Source organism: Cyclopterus lumpus, chromosome 12 (genome assembly GCF_009769545.1).
Source record: "Cyclopterus lumpus isolate fCycLum1 chromosome 12, fCycLum1.pri, whole genome shotgun sequence".
Classification (NCBI taxonomy): domain Eukaryota; kingdom Metazoa; phylum Chordata; class Actinopteri; order Perciformes; family Cyclopteridae; genus Cyclopterus; species Cyclopterus lumpus.
In genome coordinates this window covers 10,452,081-10,474,527 of record NC_046977.1, presented here as the reverse complement: position 1 = coordinate 10,474,527, position 22,447 = coordinate 10,452,081, and the positions used below count along the sequence as shown (strand labels likewise).

General features: G+C 40.0%; 1 protein-coding gene across 3 annotated transcripts; it reads right to left on the bottom strand.

Annotated features, from left to right (window-relative positions):
- Positions 1-1,720: 1,720 nt before the first annotated feature.
- LOC117740182 (AP2-associated protein kinase 1-like) lies at positions 1,721-21,454 on the bottom strand. Of its 3 annotated transcripts, none has more exons than XM_034546403.1 (20): positions 20,428-21,454; positions 19,084-19,202; positions 17,553-17,661; positions 17,246-17,388; positions 16,612-16,733; positions 16,191-16,272; positions 15,638-15,770; positions 15,405-15,508; positions 15,004-15,086; positions 14,681-14,841; positions 14,128-14,249; positions 13,256-13,651; positions 12,666-12,826; positions 12,368-12,567; positions 12,182-12,271; positions 10,898-10,993; positions 10,500-10,607; positions 10,166-10,336; positions 8,995-9,102; positions 1,721-3,807 (listed from the first exon to the last, which is right to left on the bottom strand). In XM_034546403.1, exons 1-20 carry the CDS (start codon positions 20,585-20,587, stop codon positions 3,134-3,136), a joined length of 3,342 nt encoding a protein of 1,113 aa, XP_034402294.1. In that variant the 5' UTR covers positions 20,588-21,454; the 3' UTR covers positions 1,721-3,133. The 3 variants fall into 3 exon arrangements, with proteins under 3 accessions (XP_034402294.1, XP_034402295.1, XP_034402296.1); XM_034546404.1 differs by having other exon boundaries at positions 13,256-13,648; XM_034546405.1 differs by lacking the exon at positions 1,721-3,807 and adding an exon at positions 7,134-8,591.
- Between the last annotated feature and the right edge of the window lie 993 nt (positions 21,455-22,447).

Sequence of the window (22,447 nt, the reverse complement as noted above, 5' to 3'; positions counted from 1 at the left end):
TTGTAAGTTTGCTTTTATGCCCGTATAGTTTCAGAAACATTTTTGGGGACCTATCAACAGTCCTCAAAGGAGAAAGCGTCTGTCAGAAGATTTGCAACTAGTGGTCAAAAGAATGAAGAACAAATAACCAAAATAAGGCTTTACATCGTTGACAAGAGGAGTTGAGCTGTGGTTGAGATGGTTGTCACACCTGGTAAAGATTCCCTCACATGTCTCCAAGTAAAGATATGTTGGTCACCGCTAGATGCTTATGGAAAAACTGTAAGAATTTGCTGGTGGAAAAAAGCACATCTGGACTGCTCTGCTTTCCTGGCTAGCACTGCAGGAAATATGCAAAAGTCTAGAAAGTGGCTGGATTAACAGAAGGAGGACTAACGTGACATTGTTTACTTTATTTATAGTTTGGACTAAATAGTTTGCATTTTGGGTAAATTGTGTACAAACTAGTCTCTCTCTAAATAATACAACTGCAACTTGATTTTCAGAGTTTGGAATTATGCAATAAGCCAGTCATCAGAATCATATTCCACTCAGATCTACTCAAATAAATCCTAATATATCTCTTCCATGTGCTTTCCTTAGTTTCTTCGCTCTTTCTTGCTCTGTAAATGCTTTCACAGATGCACGCAGACGACTCGCAGTCCTGTGGGCAGTGAGCTCATGAAGGCGCGTCTGAGAAAGCTGCCAGAAGCAGAGGCAGTGGGATTCGAGGCAGACAATAAAATCAAAATCAATATATGATGCCATGATCTGGAGGCGGTATTTACACAGCTGAACACTTTAACAAGTACATTTGCAAACAGCTGCAGTCAACGACATGTTTGATTACACCATCCTGATGAAGAGCATATAGGTAACTTGAGCATAAAGTTTAACCCTTTGGGTCCACTTACAATTATTTATTCTCCCTATTTCCCCCTAGTTTGTCTTTTGACTGTCAAACACAATATTACATTATTACTGGGCAAACCAATATAAATATACTCAACCTTCCTTGACAACATGTGTTCAGTCCACCTTGACGGCACGAACAATGGCAGCCACTGACGTCACGCCGCTGTCCAAATCATTTACAGGAGAGCCTCAGACTTATCTTTTTACATTTACGTATACAAATCCTGACATGTTTACTCTGAAGCAATCAGCCCCCTAACCTGGTTCACTCTCCTCTTTTTCCATGTGCTCTTCATCGCCACTTATTGTTAAATCAAAACAAGCAGCTCATCTTTCACACAAGCTCAATGTACCGTGTTCCTCCTCAACTCGAGGATTAAAGGGTAACCGGCATGTTTTAGTGCTGGTTTATTGGGGGCTCAATCTGACAAAGCGGACTCCTGGTTTACACTGGTTCTTTTTTCCATTTTACTTCTGCAATTTGGTTAATCTGTTTAATGTGGAAAAAATAAAAATGAAGATAAACTAAAAACCTTTCCTGAAAGATTACATTTGGCCTCGCTGTCCCAGATTTAACGGCAGGACTGCGACCGTTGAGCAACAACACCCTGCTGCGTACAGATGAATAAGGACTCATCATAAAGTAAACATCAGCACGTCTATCAGCACACTTCGCCTCATAAAGGCCCTGCTGACTAACATGCTAACATGCATTTGCCATAATGTCCCATATCAGGTCATGAAAGACTGGACCCCTGAATATTAAACGTCAGCAATGAGACACACGCAGAAAAACCAGGATATCATTATGTTTACAGACCTTTAATATTACATTACATTACAAGTCATTTAGCTGACAATTTTATCCAAAGCGACTTACAATAAGTGCATTAAACCATGAGTCCAAATCAAAGTTAACTTTTCACTGATGACATTTTCTTTGGTCTGGTATTAATTGCCAGATAATATAGGAATATACAAATACTTAGCATGGCAAGGCCGCATGGTTTAAAAAGAAAAAAAAAGTCCTCATCTGTGAAAAAGCAAAACTATAGAAGCATTATTTGAAATCTTATCACTTTAAGAAACTTACTACAAAGCTGGCTCGGTGGAGGCGATGCTGGTATTTTCTTCAGAATCCTTTCTGACCCGTCATCTTGTAACCACAGACATGACATGATATGTTTCATTTAAAACACCAAGACCAAAGACAAACAACATTAGTAGGTAAAAAATCATTTCAAGACTCTAAACTCTAAAGGTCCAATAACACTGGTGGTTTGTTAGGAAAATGGCAGCACAAACCTGCAAACAATTATTAAGCAGGTAAATTGAGCATGAATCATTTAAAGTCCTTCTGAATCTTAACGTCATACTGGTGCCAGTCCAGCTCTCTAGGGACCGGCCATTTGGGACTTTGTGTAACTCGTCTGTTTTCTCAAAACAAGTTTACCGTTCTTTTACTCGTTAATATGAAAGTAATAACTGCATGAATATTTCGTCCTTCAACTGCATGGAAAACGTTTCACACCACTACATTTAATTTCCAATGCTTTCTTTGGCTTGCAGCAAAATGTTTGGTATGTTTTTCAGCATTTATGCTGAATATTGACCAACGACCTGCAGCAATTTGGCGAAAAAAACATACAACTGGTATTAAAAAAAAGGCACAATCCGTAATTTAAGTGTAAACATAAGAAAAAAAAAACTAAAGTTTAGAACGTGCAATCACTGCCAAACTGATTGAAATGTTTGGAATTCAATGACTTAAACAGAGGCTGTTAAATATTACAATAATAGTAATGTTTGTAAAGGTCTCAGTAAAACACTCATATTTTCAATTATAAAATCCACTTCATGCTTTTACTCATTATTTAAATAAAACCGTTAGTTAGCTGGCTAAAATGACAGATTGACGAAATCCTTTTTGATATCCTCAATTCAGTTTTAAATCCCGTCCAGGACCAATCCTTCATGGTCATCTTAGAAGCCTCTTAGTCCAAGTTCACATCGTTTTAGTGCTGATTGATGCACTGTTGTGGTCAGACTGAAAGAAAATCACATGACTGAGGTAGAACATTAATCTTAGACAAGTACATAATGGGTAAAAGGATAATCTACTCGTTTTAATACTGCAGTAATAATGACAAGAGTTAAACTGCATTAGCAATGTGGGTAATACTGCGACTGAACTACTGCAGCGATGAATATATAATCACGGTTTCCCTTGAGAGCATCTTCACTGGAAAGGTGCACCAGTGAACGGGTCTTCCAGAGGTCTTCCCCCGATGGTCCAAGAATGCAGAGGCCCCACCGCTACCGAACCCACGGCGGCCTGCCGGCCGATCCTGGAGACGACCCGGTGCACCGCCACCGGCTGCTGGAGCACAGGAGGGGCACGCACACCAAGAGACTGAGGACCGGGAGGAGATGATACTGGGAGCAGGTGACACTGTTTACTGGTTTGAATCTGCTGTGTACCAGACTTTAATATGCGAGTGTTAGCAGCATCGGCGCCTGTGGTTTCCTGCCTCTTTCCAAACGGTGCCTGTAGGAAAACATCAGCGGCGTCAGCAGGTGGAGATGAAGAAGAGGAGGAGGAGCTGCCGAGTGCCATCTTGCTTTCTTTTCCTGGCGTTTTAAAAGGGGCCAATTGGAAGACATCAGAGCTGACTGGGCTGTTTGGCGCCTGGAACTGGGATACTTGGTTGATGGGTGTAGGCGGCAGGCCAGTGGGAGAAGCTGGTGTTGTATGTGGTATGCTCCTCTCATCTGATGGAAACATGTGTTTATTATAGAGACATGCAGCAGTCCTCTGCGGGATCCTCAGCCTTTGCTTCTCCTCAGTGGGCTGCACAGAAGTCTCAGCCTGAGCAGCTGGCAGCACATTACTGCTTAGCTCCCTCTGCAGGTCTGTATGTGGAAAACACGAGAGAGCGGTCAGATATGAAGATACATGAACGCTTTGCTGACCTCTGAATCTTAAAGACATATTGTGCCATCTATGATATTAACCACAGAAATGTATGCAAAGGGATAACGTTTGTATTCTTTACATGTGTGCTTGTTACATGCTCTTGTGCCAATTTGTGGAAAGACAATTTAACACAGGTGTACAATACATTTGTGGACTATTATATGTTTATCTGGACAATATTTCTCAAGAGGATCAAACCCCAATAACTTAAGTTAGATTTTTAAGTTGGATTTTAGTGAACATTTGTTTTCTTAGAATATCCTGTATCTGCAAGCTCAAATGGGTGATGTGAACAATTGCACACCATGTACTACATTTTTCAGGCCAATATATATTTCAGAGTTCCAATAAAGATATATGGCTCAATATATATATTTTTTTACATAAAACACATGAGACAGTGCTCGCTGGAGAACAACTATCTGCAATAAGATAATATTGTCTGAGTAAATGATCTTAACCCACTTAATTACAGACTCTGGATTCTACTCCAGTTAGTGAAAAATAAAAGCCTATTGGAAGGTAAACAAAAATAAATTGACATTTTAATGGGGCATGAAGGTCTTACCTGAGTTGAATTAACCTGCTATATGAGCAGAATAAGAATTTGATTAGTGCATTACACAATTAAATCTCCCTTCGTATATTATGCATAAAATGAACAAATCACTGATGAGATCATTTAAGCCCTGAGCATCTCACCCAAAGTACTTAATGCAGATATTATATTTGCACACGTCTGATGAGAAGCGATACAAAGAGCTCTCCTTTAACATCATCAGACTCTCAATGGACAGTGTGACGAGAAAAAAAGGGATTGACAATTGAAAACCAGATACCTTGTCTTCTTCTTGTCAAAACCTGGGGCCTACATTACCCACAATGCAACTTAAACCGACGACAGTTCAGCTGAGATTTAGGAGTGTTATGCTAGTTGTGGCTAATAATGCTATTTTCTTTTGTCATTTTCAACCTGATTTATCATAATTTACCAAACTGTGTGCAGCTCTCTGGTGCCACAAAAGGCGTTCAAATACAGTGGTTAGTTATTCCCCAAGACCTGTAAACAGACTTCGTAAAAAGTTTAAAGATCAGATGATGTCTAAAGCAAAGTTGTTCAAAATGGGCAAAATACTTACAATGCTGTTATTTTTTCTTTCACTATAAACCCAGTAATTATTATTGTTGTTATAAAATATTATGCACTTTTGTTGAGTTACATCAACCACTATCCTGGACAACAAAGACAATCTTACAATCAATACTCAACACATTGACATTCACATTTGTATTTTATTTGCCATCCCTTTATAATTCTTTAATTATCTCACAAAAATAGAAGGAGCACACGATACCACAGCTCTGATGCAGGTTTGGGCCATAAAGACAAGAGGTGTCTTGGAAAACACTCAATAGTATCAGATAATCAGCTTTCATGTGTGGCAAAACAACAGAGAAAATGAGGGGCTTCTGTTTCACACTGAATCTCACGACCTGCTTGGCTTCACCGATTACAACAGCACACTGGCGGCTACAGGGAGAAAGCTCGGGAGTTGCATAGGTTCAAACAGTAACTACGAATGTTGTTCAGAGCGAGGATCATAAAGAGGATGATTAAGAGGCGTGTACGCCTTTAGTTGCACATGCAGCACCCTACAGTAAATACAGCCAAGAGGCTGTTGCTTTGAAACTAGCCTATTTTTTTAGCTTTCGTCAATGTTCTTTCAAAGACCAGGAGGATGTCATTGAAAATCAAGAGAAAATTGAAAATCGGGAGTTCTACACAAAATAACTCAAAATCTGAGGGGGTTAAGGAATACAATTGAAAAAGGACAAAAGCAAAGAGGTTTAAATTCATGATCGTGACCTTTTATCATCAAAGAACAACAAATGTACTCAGTTTTGAGGCGATTTATCTTGTACTGCAGGACTTCAAAAGGGTTACTACATTGTCTTAGATATTACACGTATGCCAGTTGAATATATTTAACTAGCAAGTGGAAACCCATTAAGATTGGTGCAGATGTTTAACATTTCTTGTTATGCTTCAAAACAAAATAATAAAATGCCTCTCAACTCTCACCTCCAGAAGGGACTATTTTAAGTCACAAAAACAATCACTTCCTAAGCTGAGATGAAAAAAGTGGTGGAGGCATTCTTCTCTTTTAACATGCATGCCAAATAATTGAGTTTGATCCTACAGAAACATATATATTGCTGATTGGAGCTGATCTTTTCGAACCCTGCACAGCTTGCTCAGTGTTGTATCTCCAGATTCAACCTTGTCCCACTTCACAGAGCCCCTCACACATTTACCCATCAGACAAAGAGTCTCAACTGTAATATGGAGCGCAGACCTCCACTGGGCTCCGGCAGGCCAACATGTACCCAACTCTCAGATGTAGCTCGGACTCCCTGAGAGAATTTAGGGGGGCTGTGCTTCCAGAAGAGATTTTAACGACAACGCAACCGTCGCCATATTTGCAGAAAACAACAACACAAGTGGGCAACTGGAAAACACATCCAACAATTCTGACTCCACGCACACACATACATACTTATCATAACACTGTATACCAACACACATGAACATAACATTCAACAACACTGCCATGCGTTTTGATATGAATTATGTGATCACTAAAGCAGGTAAAAGCAAAACAAAACTTTACAGAGTACAAGTTTCTGAAAAGGTTCGAGTTTAGCGATGAAATGAAACTAAGATTCGAGGTTAAGCTCCCGCTTTTCAGAAAAAAAGGTTTTGAATAAAAATATAATCCTTCATCTGTCCGTGTAAACAAACAAAACACAGCCTCACTTTCTTTTCACAAAAGTTGAGGTGGTGGAATAAAACATGGGATTCAGTCTAATCTCCAGGTTGAACAAAGACTAGGATTTTAATTTACTGACAATAGTTGAATAGATATAACCCAGAAAAAAAGACGTTCTCAACACACAATTCCACAAAGAGGAATGAAATATTTATATAGAGTATTCTTCAATATTATTCAGTGATTATGGTGTCAGAATCATAGATATTTTTTATTAAAGACTAATATTCATTTTTTACATTCATTCTCTAACACTCTATTCATATTAACATTTATTAACAGGAAAACAATGTCATGGATATATCTATATATATATATATATATATATACACATATGTATATATATATATATATATATATATGTATGTAGATATATATATATATATATATATATATATATATATATATATAAATATAAATATGAGAGATTTCACAAGTAAAGCAATATGTTTTCCACAAGTAAAGCTTCATGACAATGACTTAATATTTACATGGGAAGAATAACCATCTCTATGGTCTGGATAAGAACCTGCAGGGGTCGCAGATATCTATTTACATAGAATAGGAGTGAACAAATGGCAGGAATGTAGGAAGGATTGCACAATGCGGAATGAATGCTTGAGTTGATATTAAACAAAAAGTGCGAGTGAGTAAAAATATATTTCTTTATGCCATATTAGACTGTTTCTGTTGGTGCCAAACATGTATCTGAATGGTCTCTCTCCAGATAAAAACTACTGCATTTCTACTATATCCTATTACTGCTTATTATTCAAATTATTGTCATGATTTCATGCATTTTCTATTGATATGGCATTCTGCTATGAACACTGTTAAATGAACCCGATTCATCAATTAATTTCCAAACAACCATTTGCTTGCCTCAAGGATGAAATCAGAACAGCAGCAAATGAGAACGAGTCCTCATTTAAAAAGTGTGTCTTTTAAAAGACATAATTTACTTATTTAGAGTGAAGCTGATATACTTTCTCCACCAGTCAGCAGTTTACTCACAGACTATTTTCTGGCACCGTTTATCACAATGACTCAGTATGGTGGTTATGGACGTTTTGTTTCCAGGTTTGGATTTTTCCTTCCAATCTAGGGAGCTTTAAATTGTTGAAGATATTCAATCTAAAGACAGGAGGTAACATTTATGCTACTGTGCAAATCAGGCTACATGACTAATTTTCTCCCTTTTATAGAAGAAATAAACTGACCGTGTTTGAACAAATGGTCATTAAACTTTTATATGGTTCCTACTTTAAAATGTGCAAATAAATCTGGGGAGGAGAATTAAAAAAAGGCAAACAACAACAATTTCACTTGTGCACGATAATAACTACAACCACTTATAACTATGCCTATTGCACATTACAACAATGATCTTCTATTGTTTGCTATTAGACATAATGCAATATTGCTCAAACAAACTGGATTGTAATAATACATCCTGATTGACAGAGAGATGTAACGGTTAATGTTTAGAAAGAATGATGTTAGTGTACTGGCCACTTTTTAACCCAAAGGACGAGACATGAGACTACAACAAAGAGAAAATGTGAGTGAGAGGGTGAGAGATGAGAGGTGAAGAGAAGCCAGATAATGCAATTGATACGGCGGAGAGGTATGAAGAAGCACTGAAAGGCGAAGGACGTTTCTACTGTAGGAACTAGAATGGAGATGACAGCCGGGGTTTGCGGGAATCTAGCTATGACAACAGTGTTGATTGCCGTTATGCTATGCCAGTCTATAATCCAGTGTTATAGCTTCTACAGGGGGAGCCGCCTACAAGTCGATGAGCTGGTCCACCAGTAGCATGGAGCGGGCCAAGCTGGACAGGCTGGATTCAGAGCCGCCACTGTTACTGCGCGAGTGGCCTCCTGAAACTGGCCGGAGAGACAAGGGGGGGGAGGGAGGCGGGGGACGAGACGAATACAGGCAAACAGAGGGAGGAGGGGGGAGAAGCAGAGGAGCGGGAGTCACGATAAGCACACAGAGCAGTCAAGGAGGGAGAGAGGGAAAGAGAGAGAGAGAGAGAGAGAAAGAGAGAGAGAAAGGGAGAGGGCAGAATTTACCTATTTATCTCTTCTAGTGTTAAAACATTTTGAGGATACAAAAATAGTGCAGGCACCTGATCCTGTTATCAGTAGTTTTTTACGACTGTATTACTTATTTAGCAAATCAGCATGTGACTGAGTGAAACCCAATACAGAGCCAATCACTGTGTCTTTAATCCTAAAGACCAACGTGACCCACCTGTACTTCCGGGTGGAGCATGTAAAGACTTACCCTGGGAGTTCTTTCGGCCTGTGACGGGAATCGGATCAAACTCATCCTCGGTGCCTTCCTCGGCAGTGGCCTGCTGGGGCTCAAAGTCTGAGATCAGGAGAGACGAGTCTGCAGAAGATAAAAGAAAGGTGGGTGTTCAAAAGAAAGCACATTTGTGCCATTGAGAAGGTAAAAAGTTTAGGAAAATAGGTTGAATAAAAAGAGTATTCATGTTATTAGAGCATTGCAGAGTAGATGCTTTATCAACCAATGAGTTAGGCCAACAACAATTAGACTCAACCCATCACCATAATAAACATTTTCATAAAATCAGCAGTTACTGCAAAACCATATCGGAAGCTCTCCAGAGGTACAGAGCCTATTTGATGAGATATTATGAGAAGGGAGCAGCAGTAATTAGGATCATGCAGCTGGTGCACACAATCAGGCGGTGATTCAGAGTTGGCGCTGTCAACAACAGTCAAATGCCTTCGTTCACCAGCCAAGAACCTAAACCTGAACCACAGCTGTGGAGCTGTCAATGTGGGACACACATTGAGGGAAAAAAAGCACTCCAAGCACTATTTAAAATGTGAAACAGATTCAAGCAGGACCATCACTCTGTTGTACACAGGAAAACCATTAGAGTGAATGGACAACATTTAGTATTATTCACTTGCCTTTAATGTAGAAAATGTATGAAGTTATGTCAAAACTAAACAAAATGTGTTCAGATAATAATAAAAGTAATCTTATGACAATGTAAACGTCAAGTCTGAAAGTTGATCTGGGTTCTGAAGTTTGTTTTTCTGCCCTCTAGTGTTGACAATAGCTTTAAGTCAACTGAAACAATTTGCATGTTTTGCCTTTCAAAGCATGAATATCAGCTCTGCAGATCACGTGGCCTGTGCCCTCATTTGAAATAAATAAATCAGAAACCAAAAGGGAGAAATGTGTATTCTTTATCTTTTGGTTTCATGGTGGCGCCTCCTATCTTTGCATTGATTTATTTGAATACCATTCGCTATCTGTCTATATCGATGGAGAACTTGTTTCCATACAGAACAATCAAGACGCAGAACTGGTAAATAGTTTGTATTTCAGCATACAGAGCTGACCTCGGACTCAGAACTATTTTAAGGACCGAAGTGGAAAGATCCGACATTGAAGTCTTCAGAGTCTTACAGCTTACCTGCTACAGGCTGTGCACAGTCTCCAGACAACAGACTGAATTCATCCAAAGCAGAAGCAGCGGAGGTGGGAGCAGAAGAGACAGAGGAGGTGGCACTGCTCGCTGCTGGAGGGGCGGACAGACCAGAGATCAGAGAGCAGCCCAGGAGAGAGTCGTCTGCGATGAGAGGGTCTGCAAAGCCAAAGGTAGACAGAGAAGAGGGTCAAGTTTAGTTCAATAGTGCACTGACCCTCTGACTTAGGTCACTGCTACTAGTTACACAGTTGTACAATTTGAAGACCTTTTTAGCTCTTAGAAACTAAATATATGCCTGCTTGCAACGGCACATGCACACCTTTTGCCGAATCCTCCACGGAGCCACCGAAGGGATCGGACATTGACAAGAGGTCGGGAAGCATGAGTGAAGATATGTCTGGAGATTTGAGTCCTTCAATCAGCTTCTCTGAAGGCAACGAAGAATTACGACCAGTAAAGGAGACGTACTTGAGCAAAGTGCAATAACAATATCAGCTGTTGTAAAAATGTAAAAGGCTCAAAGTAAAATGTCATTATTCATTTTGATCATTTATTCATTTTACTAACGATTAATGAGAACAATCAAATAATAGATTTCTCAAATAACATATCAAGATGTTGTTTTTTATTTGGACAATATACTGTATATATATTATTAATTTGACCATACTAAGGCATATTTGTGTGCAATATGGATCCGCGGAGAGAGATATTTACCTGGAGCACCCGACAGATCGAGGATACCAAAAGGATCCGGGACAACCAACAGTGAGGCTCCTGAGTCCACATCCAGAAGGGTTGATGGTCTCTCAACTAGGAAACAGAAGCCGTGTTTTAGAATCCATTACGAAGCCCAACAATGAGTCTAAAAATGCATTATGGGAGGAAGCTGAGTTTCATGAAAAAATGCTTCAAACTTGGCTTAAGTATTTTATATTTTAGACCAATTATAACTATGAATACTAAGTTATTATTTTTTTTTTTTTTTATCTGTAGCTGGTATTACAAATAACAACTATGGGTGCCTTACATCTAGTTTTCCACTTAATTCACATGTCTACATAAACAAAGCAATTCCATAAGTGCATTTGTATCACTCCAACAGACCAAATTAAACTGAATGAGCTCTCTATTTCTAGACTATGTGAGACTCTAAGCAACAGTGCTACAGAATACAGTATATTTCTTGTTAAAGAAAACAATTAATTAATCAGTGGCTCCATTTGCTAAGTACAGCAGCAGTCCTATCAGAGCTCCTACATTAACATCATTAGAGTAATGTCATTACAATGTTGCATTTCCTTCATTCTGACCAAACCCTTTTATTTTATTTACATGATGCAGCTTGCTTTTGAAAGCTTTTGAAAGCAGATCAGATTAATGGATCAGGTGCATTAACAGGTTTATATTACATTATATTCCTTCAGACTCAAGTAGTAAAATGCATTAGTACAACAGTGGGTATGGAAGTTGGGAACAACCTATCAAGATATCTTTACTGTAAATCTCTGTCTGAGTGACCTCGCCAAAGAATTGTGGTAACAAGCGCTCAGTGCTGTCGAAGACAGCGGGGTCATAATGAAATATGGAAATTATAGCAAATGTTTGTAAAGACCAATCATCAAATGCCTCCACAACTAGCATCTAATAGGTTTATTATTTATTTATTTTTTCCGCAGTTTAACAAGATTAAAGTCCTATTTGTTTGTTCCAGACCCTGGTTACCTGCTTTCATTCGGTGTTTCAAGCTTTATCACACTTATTGTATAAAGACATAAATGGTGAACATTTTGAGATAGAACTATTACATAAGAAGGAAAATGTAGCTTTCACACATAAAGTATTTGCTTTGTATGAAATATCTTTACATTCTTACGTTAGTCTGAAAAATGATTGTAGAAACAGTTTGAGTTTGTGATGATGCCCTGAAAGGGACTGTGGGGTTTCATGGGTTCAGGTCCATGAAGAAGAAAAGTGAATTTGAAGACAACTGTGACATACCAGTATCTTGGAGTGTATTATCCACAGATAAGGCCTGCAGGCCTGGTATCAACTCCTCTGAGGATAATGGCTCAATTTCTGAAGGTAGGTCTGAAAAAAGGGAAATTCAGTTATTAACAGTTTACAAAATATAACAAATACTACACATATGCATAGTAGTATACATGGAAGTACTCATAATAGTACCAGTAGGCTTTTTGTCCTCGGCTTTGAATTCCTCTGCAGTGAGGTTGGAAAAGTTGTCATCGTCAAAAGGGTTCCATGTGGGGGGGCTGGTGGCATCGTCAAGCGCAAGAACAGGGGGTCCATCTTTGTTTTGGTCCTGATCTGCATCACCAACACCGAGCTCAACAAGCTGGGCGGTGCTTTGTTGAGATGGAAGTGATCTACGCGTAGAAATACGTACAAAATATTAGAAGTAAACTACCAGGCGACTTGAACTTTAACTATTCTTTAGGTTTATGCCAGTACACGTGCAACGTACTGGTTGAGGGCAGCTTCTTCGACAGCTCCTTGAGGCTGCAGTGAGGAGTCGCTCACTGGAACTCCAGCAACGCTGCTCGCTGTGCCGTCACTCGGTGTGCCGTCACTCGGTGTGCGTTGGTGGCCTCGCTCTTCAGTTGTCTTTGGAGAAGCAAGTGGAGTCTGATCCAAAAGAGGCATGGAGGGAAAGCAAAACACACAAGATCAAGACATAGTCCATAGAGGTCCTCACAAGTCCCAGAACGTCTCAGACAAATGTGTTTAAATGTTAGACACACATGTCCACAAGCCATGTTATGAACTTTTCATTTCACCAAAGCCACATATATTGAAGGCAAAAGGTCTCAGACCAAAGAAACAGAAAAAAGAGCTAAATTATTTGGAAGTTAACAAACAGAGGTAGTAAATATTATTACAATATTTGTATACCTAAGGAACAATGTAAACAATTGATGGATAGGTGGATGTAGAAAACAAAGGCCATGCCACTTAAACCATTAGTCAAATAAAAAAAAAAGGGAAATCAATTCCAACAGTGATGTTGACGTTCAGCATTGTTTGAAGCTGGATGGTGAGCAGAAGGCCACTTACCGTCTCAGCAGCTTTTTGGCTGATCTCAGTGGAGGCGGGCTGAGCCTGGGCCGCTGATGGCTGAGTTATCTGCTGCTGCTGAGATACAGGCGCCTGACCAGAGGCCGGTTTGCTGGGTGTAGGCTGAGTTGGCTGCTGAGCCGTTGGCTGCTGAGTCGTTGGCTGCTGAGCCGTTGGCTGCTGAGCCTGCTTGCGCCGAGCAGGGCGTTGAGGTGGAGCCGGGCTCGATGGAGTCTGAGCTGCCTGCTGGGAGGTGGCACTGACCACAGATGGAGGTGTGGACTGTTGCTGGACTCTTGGCTGTGCTGGCTGTTGGACGTCAGCCTTGGTTGCTAGTGACACGACTGCTGCTGCTTTTGTAGTCTCTGCTCCTGTAGCTGCAGCTGGCTGCACCTGCTGTCACAATTATATGACATAATCAGATGTCACTCATTAAGTTACAGAACAGCTTAACTAAATTAGTGCTCCAGGTCCTGTGAGCAGCTGGGAATTTATATTTGTGTAGGACTGATTTCCATTTATGCTTACAATTAATTGGTTTTCTGATTTAGACACATGGTTTTGTTTGAAATTGCTTGTTTTATAAGACCAATCAATAAGACCAAGATCTAAAACTAACAAAAGATTACATTTATAATGATTCAAGACCGAGCAAGGCATCAAATCCTCATATTTACAAAACTGGAACCACACAATTTAACTTGATGAAGGATGACTTAACAATTATCAAAACTGTTGCATTTAGTTTTCTGTCAAACTGCTAATTGATTAAACAAACAGCACTCATGTGAAGACCTATGTATGCCAACCCTGACACAAACATCCAAACATACATTATACTTCACTCAAGAGTGCAATTGGTCAGTAAGTACCTGCTTCTGTGGAGCCACAGCCTGACTTGAATTGTTTTGTGACTGGACGAGTGGCAGAACTGAAGTCTGTGCCTTCTGTGACTGCAGAGCTGCAGCTGGCTGAGACAGGTTTAGGCTGACTCCTGTGGGATGTTAAAAAGAGCAGACTACAAATTACTCAGGAAACGTAGAACAAAATGTGAATCTTAATACTTCTACAGATGTGCTTAGATTGCTTTAATTTAAGTCTTAACTTGTTTACTTAATCTGTTCCTGACATTACATTTTATTTAGCTGATGCTTTTATCCAAAGTGACTTACAATCATACACCGTAGACAAAGCTAAGGGGAGCAATCTGGGTTAAGTGTCTTGCTCAAGGACACATCAACTACGGCTAGCGGAGCCCGGGATCGAACCGCTGATCCTCTGATTGAAAGACGGACCTGCTAACCACTGACCCACAGTCGCCAGAATTGCAGTAATCATTCCTGTATCTATGCACATATTTATTCAAGAGCTCAGTTTCTTGTTCCTACAACGGATATGAGAATAAGGACGGAGTGCTGTACATACCCACAGGTTGAGCTAAACCACCTGGGAGATTAGCCCGCTTGCGAGGGGTGAGAGCAGCAGGCTGGATGGGTAGGATGCCAGCCGCAGGCTGGGAATGGGCTGCTTTAGGCCTCTGGCGAGGGGTGATGGAGGTTTCAGTGGTGGGAATTGGATCAGTCAGTCTGGCAACAAAGGGAGCACGTTGGCCTTCTTGGTAATCATGGCAAATAGTGTTAACATAACTATTTAATGAGTATCAAACACTGACTGTGTCTAATTACTTCCACAAAATGTCGGGTTACAACAGCTTTAATGTTGACACCATGTAAGCAGGTTATGCTTGCCTGGGTTTAGCCTGGTTCTTCTTTGCTGCTGCAGCCTCACTCGCTTTGATTGGCTCAGGAAGTTTAGAAGGAATTGGAGAATTCTGGATTATAGAAAGAAAAATACCACATCTTTAAAGAAATTGAATTTCCATAGGACAGCATTATCAATAACAATTGGACAATGAAAACTTCCATAATTCTTGCAGTTGGCAATAATGAAGAATATCATCAACAAGCATTTGTCACTGTTTGCAACTGATGAAATAGGTCAGAGTTTCCTCCCACGGTGTGATAACTGGTTGGTCAGGCAGACAGCCCATAGCAGATTCCAGTGATACAACATGAAAATCAATTCCAAATGAGAGAAAGCCAAGCATTTCCAAATATTGCAGCGGACGCTGGTGCTGAGAGGCACTGACCTTCACATTCTGGACAGCACAGGTCCGCTGAGCTAGTTTAAAAGCAAAGAAGGACACCTGGTAGATATCTGGCCTTTTGTCTGGGTCTGGCTCCAGCATGTACCCTTAAAAACATCATGAAGAAACAAGACAGTGTGACTCGGAAAGTGGAGAGTTGTAAAAGTCAGTAAGTATTCACACACACAAGTGCATGCCTTTGTGAAAACATGAATTAATGTTTAAGAAGGACTAACGGATGAGGCAGTGAAGGTCATAAGAGTAGCGTGAGTTGTCTGGAATGGTGAAACTGCCATCACAGATGGCCACCTGGCTTTCACCAAATGGCAGAGTGAAGAAGCACACTTTGTAGAGCAAACAGCCCAGCGCCTGGAGAAGAAAATAACATGCACGCCCCGTCACACCCAACAAGAGAGGAGAGGGTTAATAAAAAATATCAATAACACACAGTAAGTCACACAACAAATACCTTTTCCTCTCTAAATACCAGCGGATACAATGTTAAAAAGTATGTATTCAATTGGCAACTTTTAAAGTACCCTTTTCAGAACAAACAGTCACTAGAATTTATATATCTGCTACTTAACAAATCAACAGGTTTAATATTAGTCATGGGCCACTATGTCCAACTTGGAACTATGATCGATAGGTATTAGGTTAACAAGGTATACCAAAATCAATACATTGATCATGTTTTACATCGATGGAGACAATGGTGTTTTATAAGATATATACAGTGTATGTGTTACTGCTCTATGATTATCACAGAGGTCCGTCCTCCTCACTCACCCAGACATCTGCTTTTGTGGTGATGATCTTGTTATTGTAGAGGTTCACCATCTCAGGAGCACGATATGATAAAGTGGTGTACCTGAAAGGAGACATGGAGAAATTAGTAAGTATAAAGCAGGACATATTGAGTCAGAAAACTGAGGCCTACACAATATTATGTGCTCAAAGATGCACAAATGCAAATGAAAAGTAGCGATTTTATGCATTACAAATTTAATTTAGCATCAAACAAAGCAGAACAGTGCTGTGCAGAACCCTGCAGTGTATTTGAATTATGAGGTGAAAGATTCAATTAGTCCGTAAAATGACAACAAATCTGCTCATGAATGAAAACAGTTTCTGTGCAGCCATAACTAAAAGGAGTGTTAATGAATGAGAGCTGTAAATATCGCCACAGCAGACGAAAAGAGGCACACACTTCTTGATCTCTTCCTCCACAACGGCCACTCCTTCTGTCTCCGGGCTCTGGAACTTGTCAGTGGCGCTGCCAAAGTCGCACAGCACATAATGACCCTTGTCATGCAGGAGGATGTTCTCCACCTGCAAACATACAAGAGATGAGACTTGACAGTCACGTAGAGCAACATGGAGGTTATACATGAAAGGACCCTGTTAGGAGGCGGTGCAGCTGCCAAATCGAACACAGCGGTTTTCTGCCTCCTGCAATAATGATGAATACAAAAGGTGAGGCCACCTTTAAGTCTGTAGGATTCAAGTCAAAATTGGCCTTTTCCTTTTATAATGCTCCAAAACACACACTCCTTAACTTTTAAAAATGTAAATCAAGAAATCTGAACTGCAATAAAAACTTGTTTTTTAAAGTTTTGTGAATTAAATCGACTGAGTAACAGGAACTTAAATAGGATGCGACAAGCACAATGCAGTTGACTGCGCTCTGCAGAAATGGAAAAGCATTTGACAACTGACAATCTCCTTCAGACATATCAATCTTGTCAGAAGGTGTTGCCCCTGAGTTAACACAGAATGGGCTGCCTGTCCCGTCCTACACACTGCAGAGCATTTCACAGGAGAACAACGGCAAAATGTGTTACCTTAAGGTCTCTGTGGATGATAGGTGTCTTGCGCTGGTGCAGGCGAGAAACAGCATCGCAGGTATCACAGAAGATCTGCAGCACCTCCGCCTCAGTGAAGCCGGTCTGCAGCCTCTGATTCATCAAGTTGACCACCTGTCCCCCTGTAACAAAATATTAAATTATACAGCGTCACTGGTATAAGACTGAACCTTAACTTGGGTGTGTTATTCTTTTAAAACACGGATATTGTTCAAATCATTCTAAAACTGCTATCCAAACTCAAATTCCTTGAGTAATTGAAGCACATTTCCCTGTCAGCACTCACCCTTGCAGTAGTCCATCAGTATGAGGACCTCCCACACATCCCTCGATCCCATAGCCGTAATACTGGAGTCCAGGTAACCAACAATATTCTTGTGACCGACAAAGTCTTTCTACAACACAGACACACATTCAAGAGTGTTAACAAACCACTGTTCATACAATGTGAACCAAAAAGCCCAACTTCTGTAACGCTGTTGCATAGTGCACACACAACGTGACCCCTATAGTGGATAGAAGAATTTCATAGTGACATGATTTTTTTTACTCTGCATTTATTATTCTGCAAAGATGCCACAGAAGTGACAAAATGATATGCGACAAGTTTAATACCATAAATAATTGAATTCTATCCGATTATTTTAGTTTAGAGATGCAGTTTGAGGCCATAACCTGCAGAGGGAGCTGGAATAGGAAGCTGGAAATCAGGAGCCTATTAGGTAATGAAAAAATGTACTGCTCCTGAGGTGAAGCACTGTCTGAATGTCTGTCTGTCTGACAGTCAATGTGTCTGTGTGAGTGTGTGTGTGTGTGTGTGTGTGTGTGTGTGTGAGAGAGTGAGAGAGAGAGAGATAGAGAGAAAGAGAGAGAGATTGAGTGAGAAAGAGAGAATTAATTGAATAGAGAGGTAAGGAAAACATGTCATGTGATGGAGAAGAATGACACGCCAGAGATCATCTTTAAAGCAAATTTCAGGTTGGTTTCTAAAGCAAAACTAGGACCTTAGTTAGAATGTAATGAATGTGATTCAGTTGAATGTTTATACTTTTTTTTTGTAAATGACTGTCCATTGCTGCCTTCCTTCCTTCCTGAGTAGTGCTTACCAGAGAAGAATAACACCTTTGTGTGAGCTAACTGAATGTAGGAATAGAGCTACAAAAAAAATGCTTCAAAAATAACTCTCTAAGACTTCTGGTGGAATATCTGCATATTGTGATAAGCTACCATGACATACATGTATATTATACATTAAATAAATCTAATCTCAGGCATTTTCACCAGGTCAAGAGATCAGGTAATACAGGGTTAGTCTTTCATTTTATCAGCATGTGATCCTCATGTACATTAAATGTATAGCAGGGACACATTCAGCTCAATGTTATGTTACACAAGCAGGACAGGAATTTGGCAAAGACCCCAAAATGGAAAAACTAGAACGTAAGAACGTTTGACCAATCTCAACAATGAATGCTTCCAAAAGTAACATGGTGTTCATACAAATAACACATACAACTCATTCCACAATATATTGTAGGGGAAGAGCAGAACATGCAAGACAATACTATGAAAACAAAAACAAAGCACACCAGATAAATAAAGGTCAACCATCCAAACCAGCAGGCTGAATGTGTTCTCAGCACTTGTTCTTAGTCATTCTTGAAAGAATAGAGAATTGTGGATTTATTGGAAATGTCAGGCACAATTTGAATTTGAATGTTGTTTTGTAGTTGCCTTCCTACATGTAATGTACCATAGGAAAATCACATGAGCTCAAAAGGGAGAACAAGCTGAAATATTTAACCTCAGCCACTCACCATTATTTGAATCTCGCATTTGCACACCTGCAGATCATGCTCATTGTTGACATACATCCTCTTCAGGGCGCAACGTACCCCTTGATTTGTTCGCACAAGGAACACAATTGCAAAGCCACCTGCAGGATTGAGGAAGAAAGCAAATTTGAGTCAGTCCTCAAAAGAGATGACGGACATATCACACAAGATTATTGCCAGATTACATTACAATCAATACAAAATGTATAAGATGAAAGCTTCACAACATTTCTTAGTGCATCAGAATTTTGGAAAATGTAGCTGACATGCTAATTTCTACACTCCATTACTGCTGCAATCTGTGTCCATGTCGTCTTACGTCAATATGGACACAATCAGGAACAAATGGTGCAGCCTTATAGCCTTATGTATTAGTCATGTCATTGCTGCAGGGTTTTACGTAGAGGCCTACATCGAGGCCAAACCATCTGGTATAGCTCAGATCACAAATTCACTTTGCAGAGTTTAGTTGGGACAGTCATCAATTTCAGGCAGACATCGCGGCTTATACTGCATCCTCAGCTTGACATGGGTGAAATGCTATTGTATGGCACAGTAGCACTATAAATCGGCACGAGATTCCCATGAACAAGAGTGCAGATTGAGGCCAAGCGTTTGCATCAATATTAATAATACTGTAAAGGAGATGTAATCAACCACACCATGTGGTTAATAAGATTAGTAGCTTATGTTCAATCAAAAGTCAATAGAGTTAAGAAATGTACAGAAGCAAGTGCATCACCGCAAAATTGTCCTATTCCATTTTCACACTGTAGTTAGTGTAGTGATGTTTAAAGACGCTATTGTACTCATTCAAAACACTACAAAATAGAAATGTAAGAATAACACAAATATGTGTTCCCCCTAAATTTTAAAATGATGAATAGAATGATCAAGTTTTGGCCTCTAATTCAGCATGAGTATTCTACCACCACTCATATTTATAAATAAATCCAACAATCACGTGTCAACATCAGCTTTCATTGGAAAATAAACCCTCAATTATTTTTATGTTTTTAAAGGAATCAAACAACCACTGTTCGGCACCAGGTAGGTCTCCAATTCCATTAAATCACACAAACACTGAACAGGAAACTGTTAGTCAGAGCACAGCTGAAAGAAAGCAGTAGGCCTCGCTTTTTTTGTGTTGCATTCATGTATCCAAGATACATAGATGCAAAGCTGCATCATTCCTGTGGGGATGGCATTAGGCTACATCCCTGCTCGGCCGTGTGATTCTTGCTTTCGGCTTGCAGGACACACATCATACTCTGGCTTCAACATGAATGAAACTACAAGTGGGGAAAACAAACAAACCCTTCTCACCTTCAGCAATGATCTCATCGACAGTAACTTGGTGCCGCCCGACGGTAAAGGCTCTGCCGATGAAATTTCCGCCTGCATGACTAGACCCAGAGCTGCCACCTCCTCCAGAACCAGGCCCAGAGTTCACCAACTCCCGACGAGAGTCGAAGAACTTCCTCATGTCGGCGAATTGACAGGAGTATTTGCGGCTTCAATCGCAGACGCACGCACCGATAAAGTGCTTGATTCCTGTGCACTGAATTATTGCACCGATATATAATGCAGGTCAGATTGTAAACCTGAAGATGTCGACACTTCGAGCAAGTCTTATTTGCAGCCTCAAAACATGCAGCGATGCCTTTGTCACTTATAATGTTGAGACAACACAGATTTTTAGTCGCAAATTTCCCATTTGCATGCCAAAACGGGCCAGTTGGTGATAGCTAGAGCGGTCGCGAGTCGCTGTTATGTAACCACCCAGGAGGCTAAAGCATCTCCGGAGAAAGTATTTATTTAGCTATCCATGCAGCTGTTCATGGTCGGCTGCTGCTGCTGATAACACAAGGTCCTTCTCCATCTCGTGTAGCCATTACCAAGCTAGCGAAGTGCTAGCTGCTTACGCGCTATGACATTTCGTGTAAGGTTATCCAGGTTATCCTCTGAAGATAGTGTCTCCGAGGGCGATGTATCCGACGTCTAACTTGCGTGATAGCGTTCCCCGAAAAGATCTTTCCATCCTCAGTCAAGTGAAGCGACCGTTAGACGGCACATAGCTGCCTGTCCACATATTTAATTGCTTCCATTTACATTAAAGCTTTGATTTTAGTAAGCTAGCGCGTTAGCGCGAGGCAGCCGTTTATCAACACATACACGCGCATGGGCGACAGGAAACTAAAGCCTGCGTCTGTTGCAGCTGGAAAGAGAAACCATAGAATTTGACATCTACCAAAACATTCGGCAGAGGTTTCAACCCAGCAGCCTAATCTCTGCAACCACAGCAATCTTTGGCTGCCCGCGATATCGCAACATCCTCGCTGTTGCTGTTGACGCGCGGACGGAATTGTGGGTAGTGTAGTTCGGAGTGCAGCTGCAGCCTCCCCTCCCCCTCGCGTATGAGGTCATACGCTATGTTCAAGTCATGTCGCTCAGCCCGTACACAACAGAAGTTAAGGAATAACGTTCACTGTCAGTCTCGATTCATATCGGATATATAATATGATTGTGTAGAGGTGTCTGCTTTTACGAAAAATATTCACAAAAAGATTCAAACCATTGGAAAAAGTATTGCTGGCGGTTACATCTAAATAACATCCAATATCAACTGTAACTTTCTAAAATAAACTACAAATGCAGTTTGTATTCTGGTTTCACTTGTTTCTCAACAAATGTGTAACACAATACAATAAAGCTAATTTGGGATATTTATAATAATAATAATAATAATAATAATAATAATAATAATAATGCATTTTATTTGTAAAGCATATGGTTTTATGGTTTGCCCATATCTACCACTGGTAGAGCAGACTAAGTGTGTGGTAGTACTAATACCACATTGTTAAAACACTCAGCAGTTTAGCCAATTTAATCAATGCGAAAGTCATAAAACAGTTCAACAATTCTCGCTGTTAGCTAGATGTTCTCCTATTAGATGTTATGAATGACTAAAAAAGACATTTCACAGCTCTTAAACTTAAAATGATCAAATATATCTCTTTGTGACACATGGATTATCCCCTCCAAATGTTTTTAAAGACATAACAAATACTCTATGAATAATTATATGTCTGAAATGTTTGACAAACAAATAAAATAATACCTACAAATTCTTAACAACACACCTCTTTTTCTATCAAACCCCAGAACTGTTCATTTAAAAAGTTTAACTGCTTGACACAAGATGTCTGTTACTTACTTCACTGAAAAGTACATCAATGTTTCAAATGCTCACACCTCGAACTAAGTGACGAGGAACCTTCTTCCTTCATGTGAAAACAGCCTTTTAGTGTCAAACTTAATCATATTATTGGAGTATTATTAC

What these genes read in the sequence shown, in the direction of transcription:
- LOC117740182 (XM_034546403.1), bottom strand. Translation starts at nt 20,587, where the DNA reads ATGAGGAAGTTCTTCGACTCTCGTCGGGAGTTGGTGAACTCTGGGCCT. An exon ending in CGATGAGATCATTGCTGAAG is followed by an intron (nt 19,203 to 20,427) that starts GTGAGAAGGGTT and finishes TCAATCCTGCAG; the next exon opens with GTGGCTTTGCAATTGTGTTC. An exon ending in TGGTTTAGCTCAACCTGTGG is followed by an intron (nt 14,250 to 14,680) that starts GTATGTACAGCA and finishes AACATCCCACAG; the next exon opens with GAGTCAGCCTAAACCTGTCT.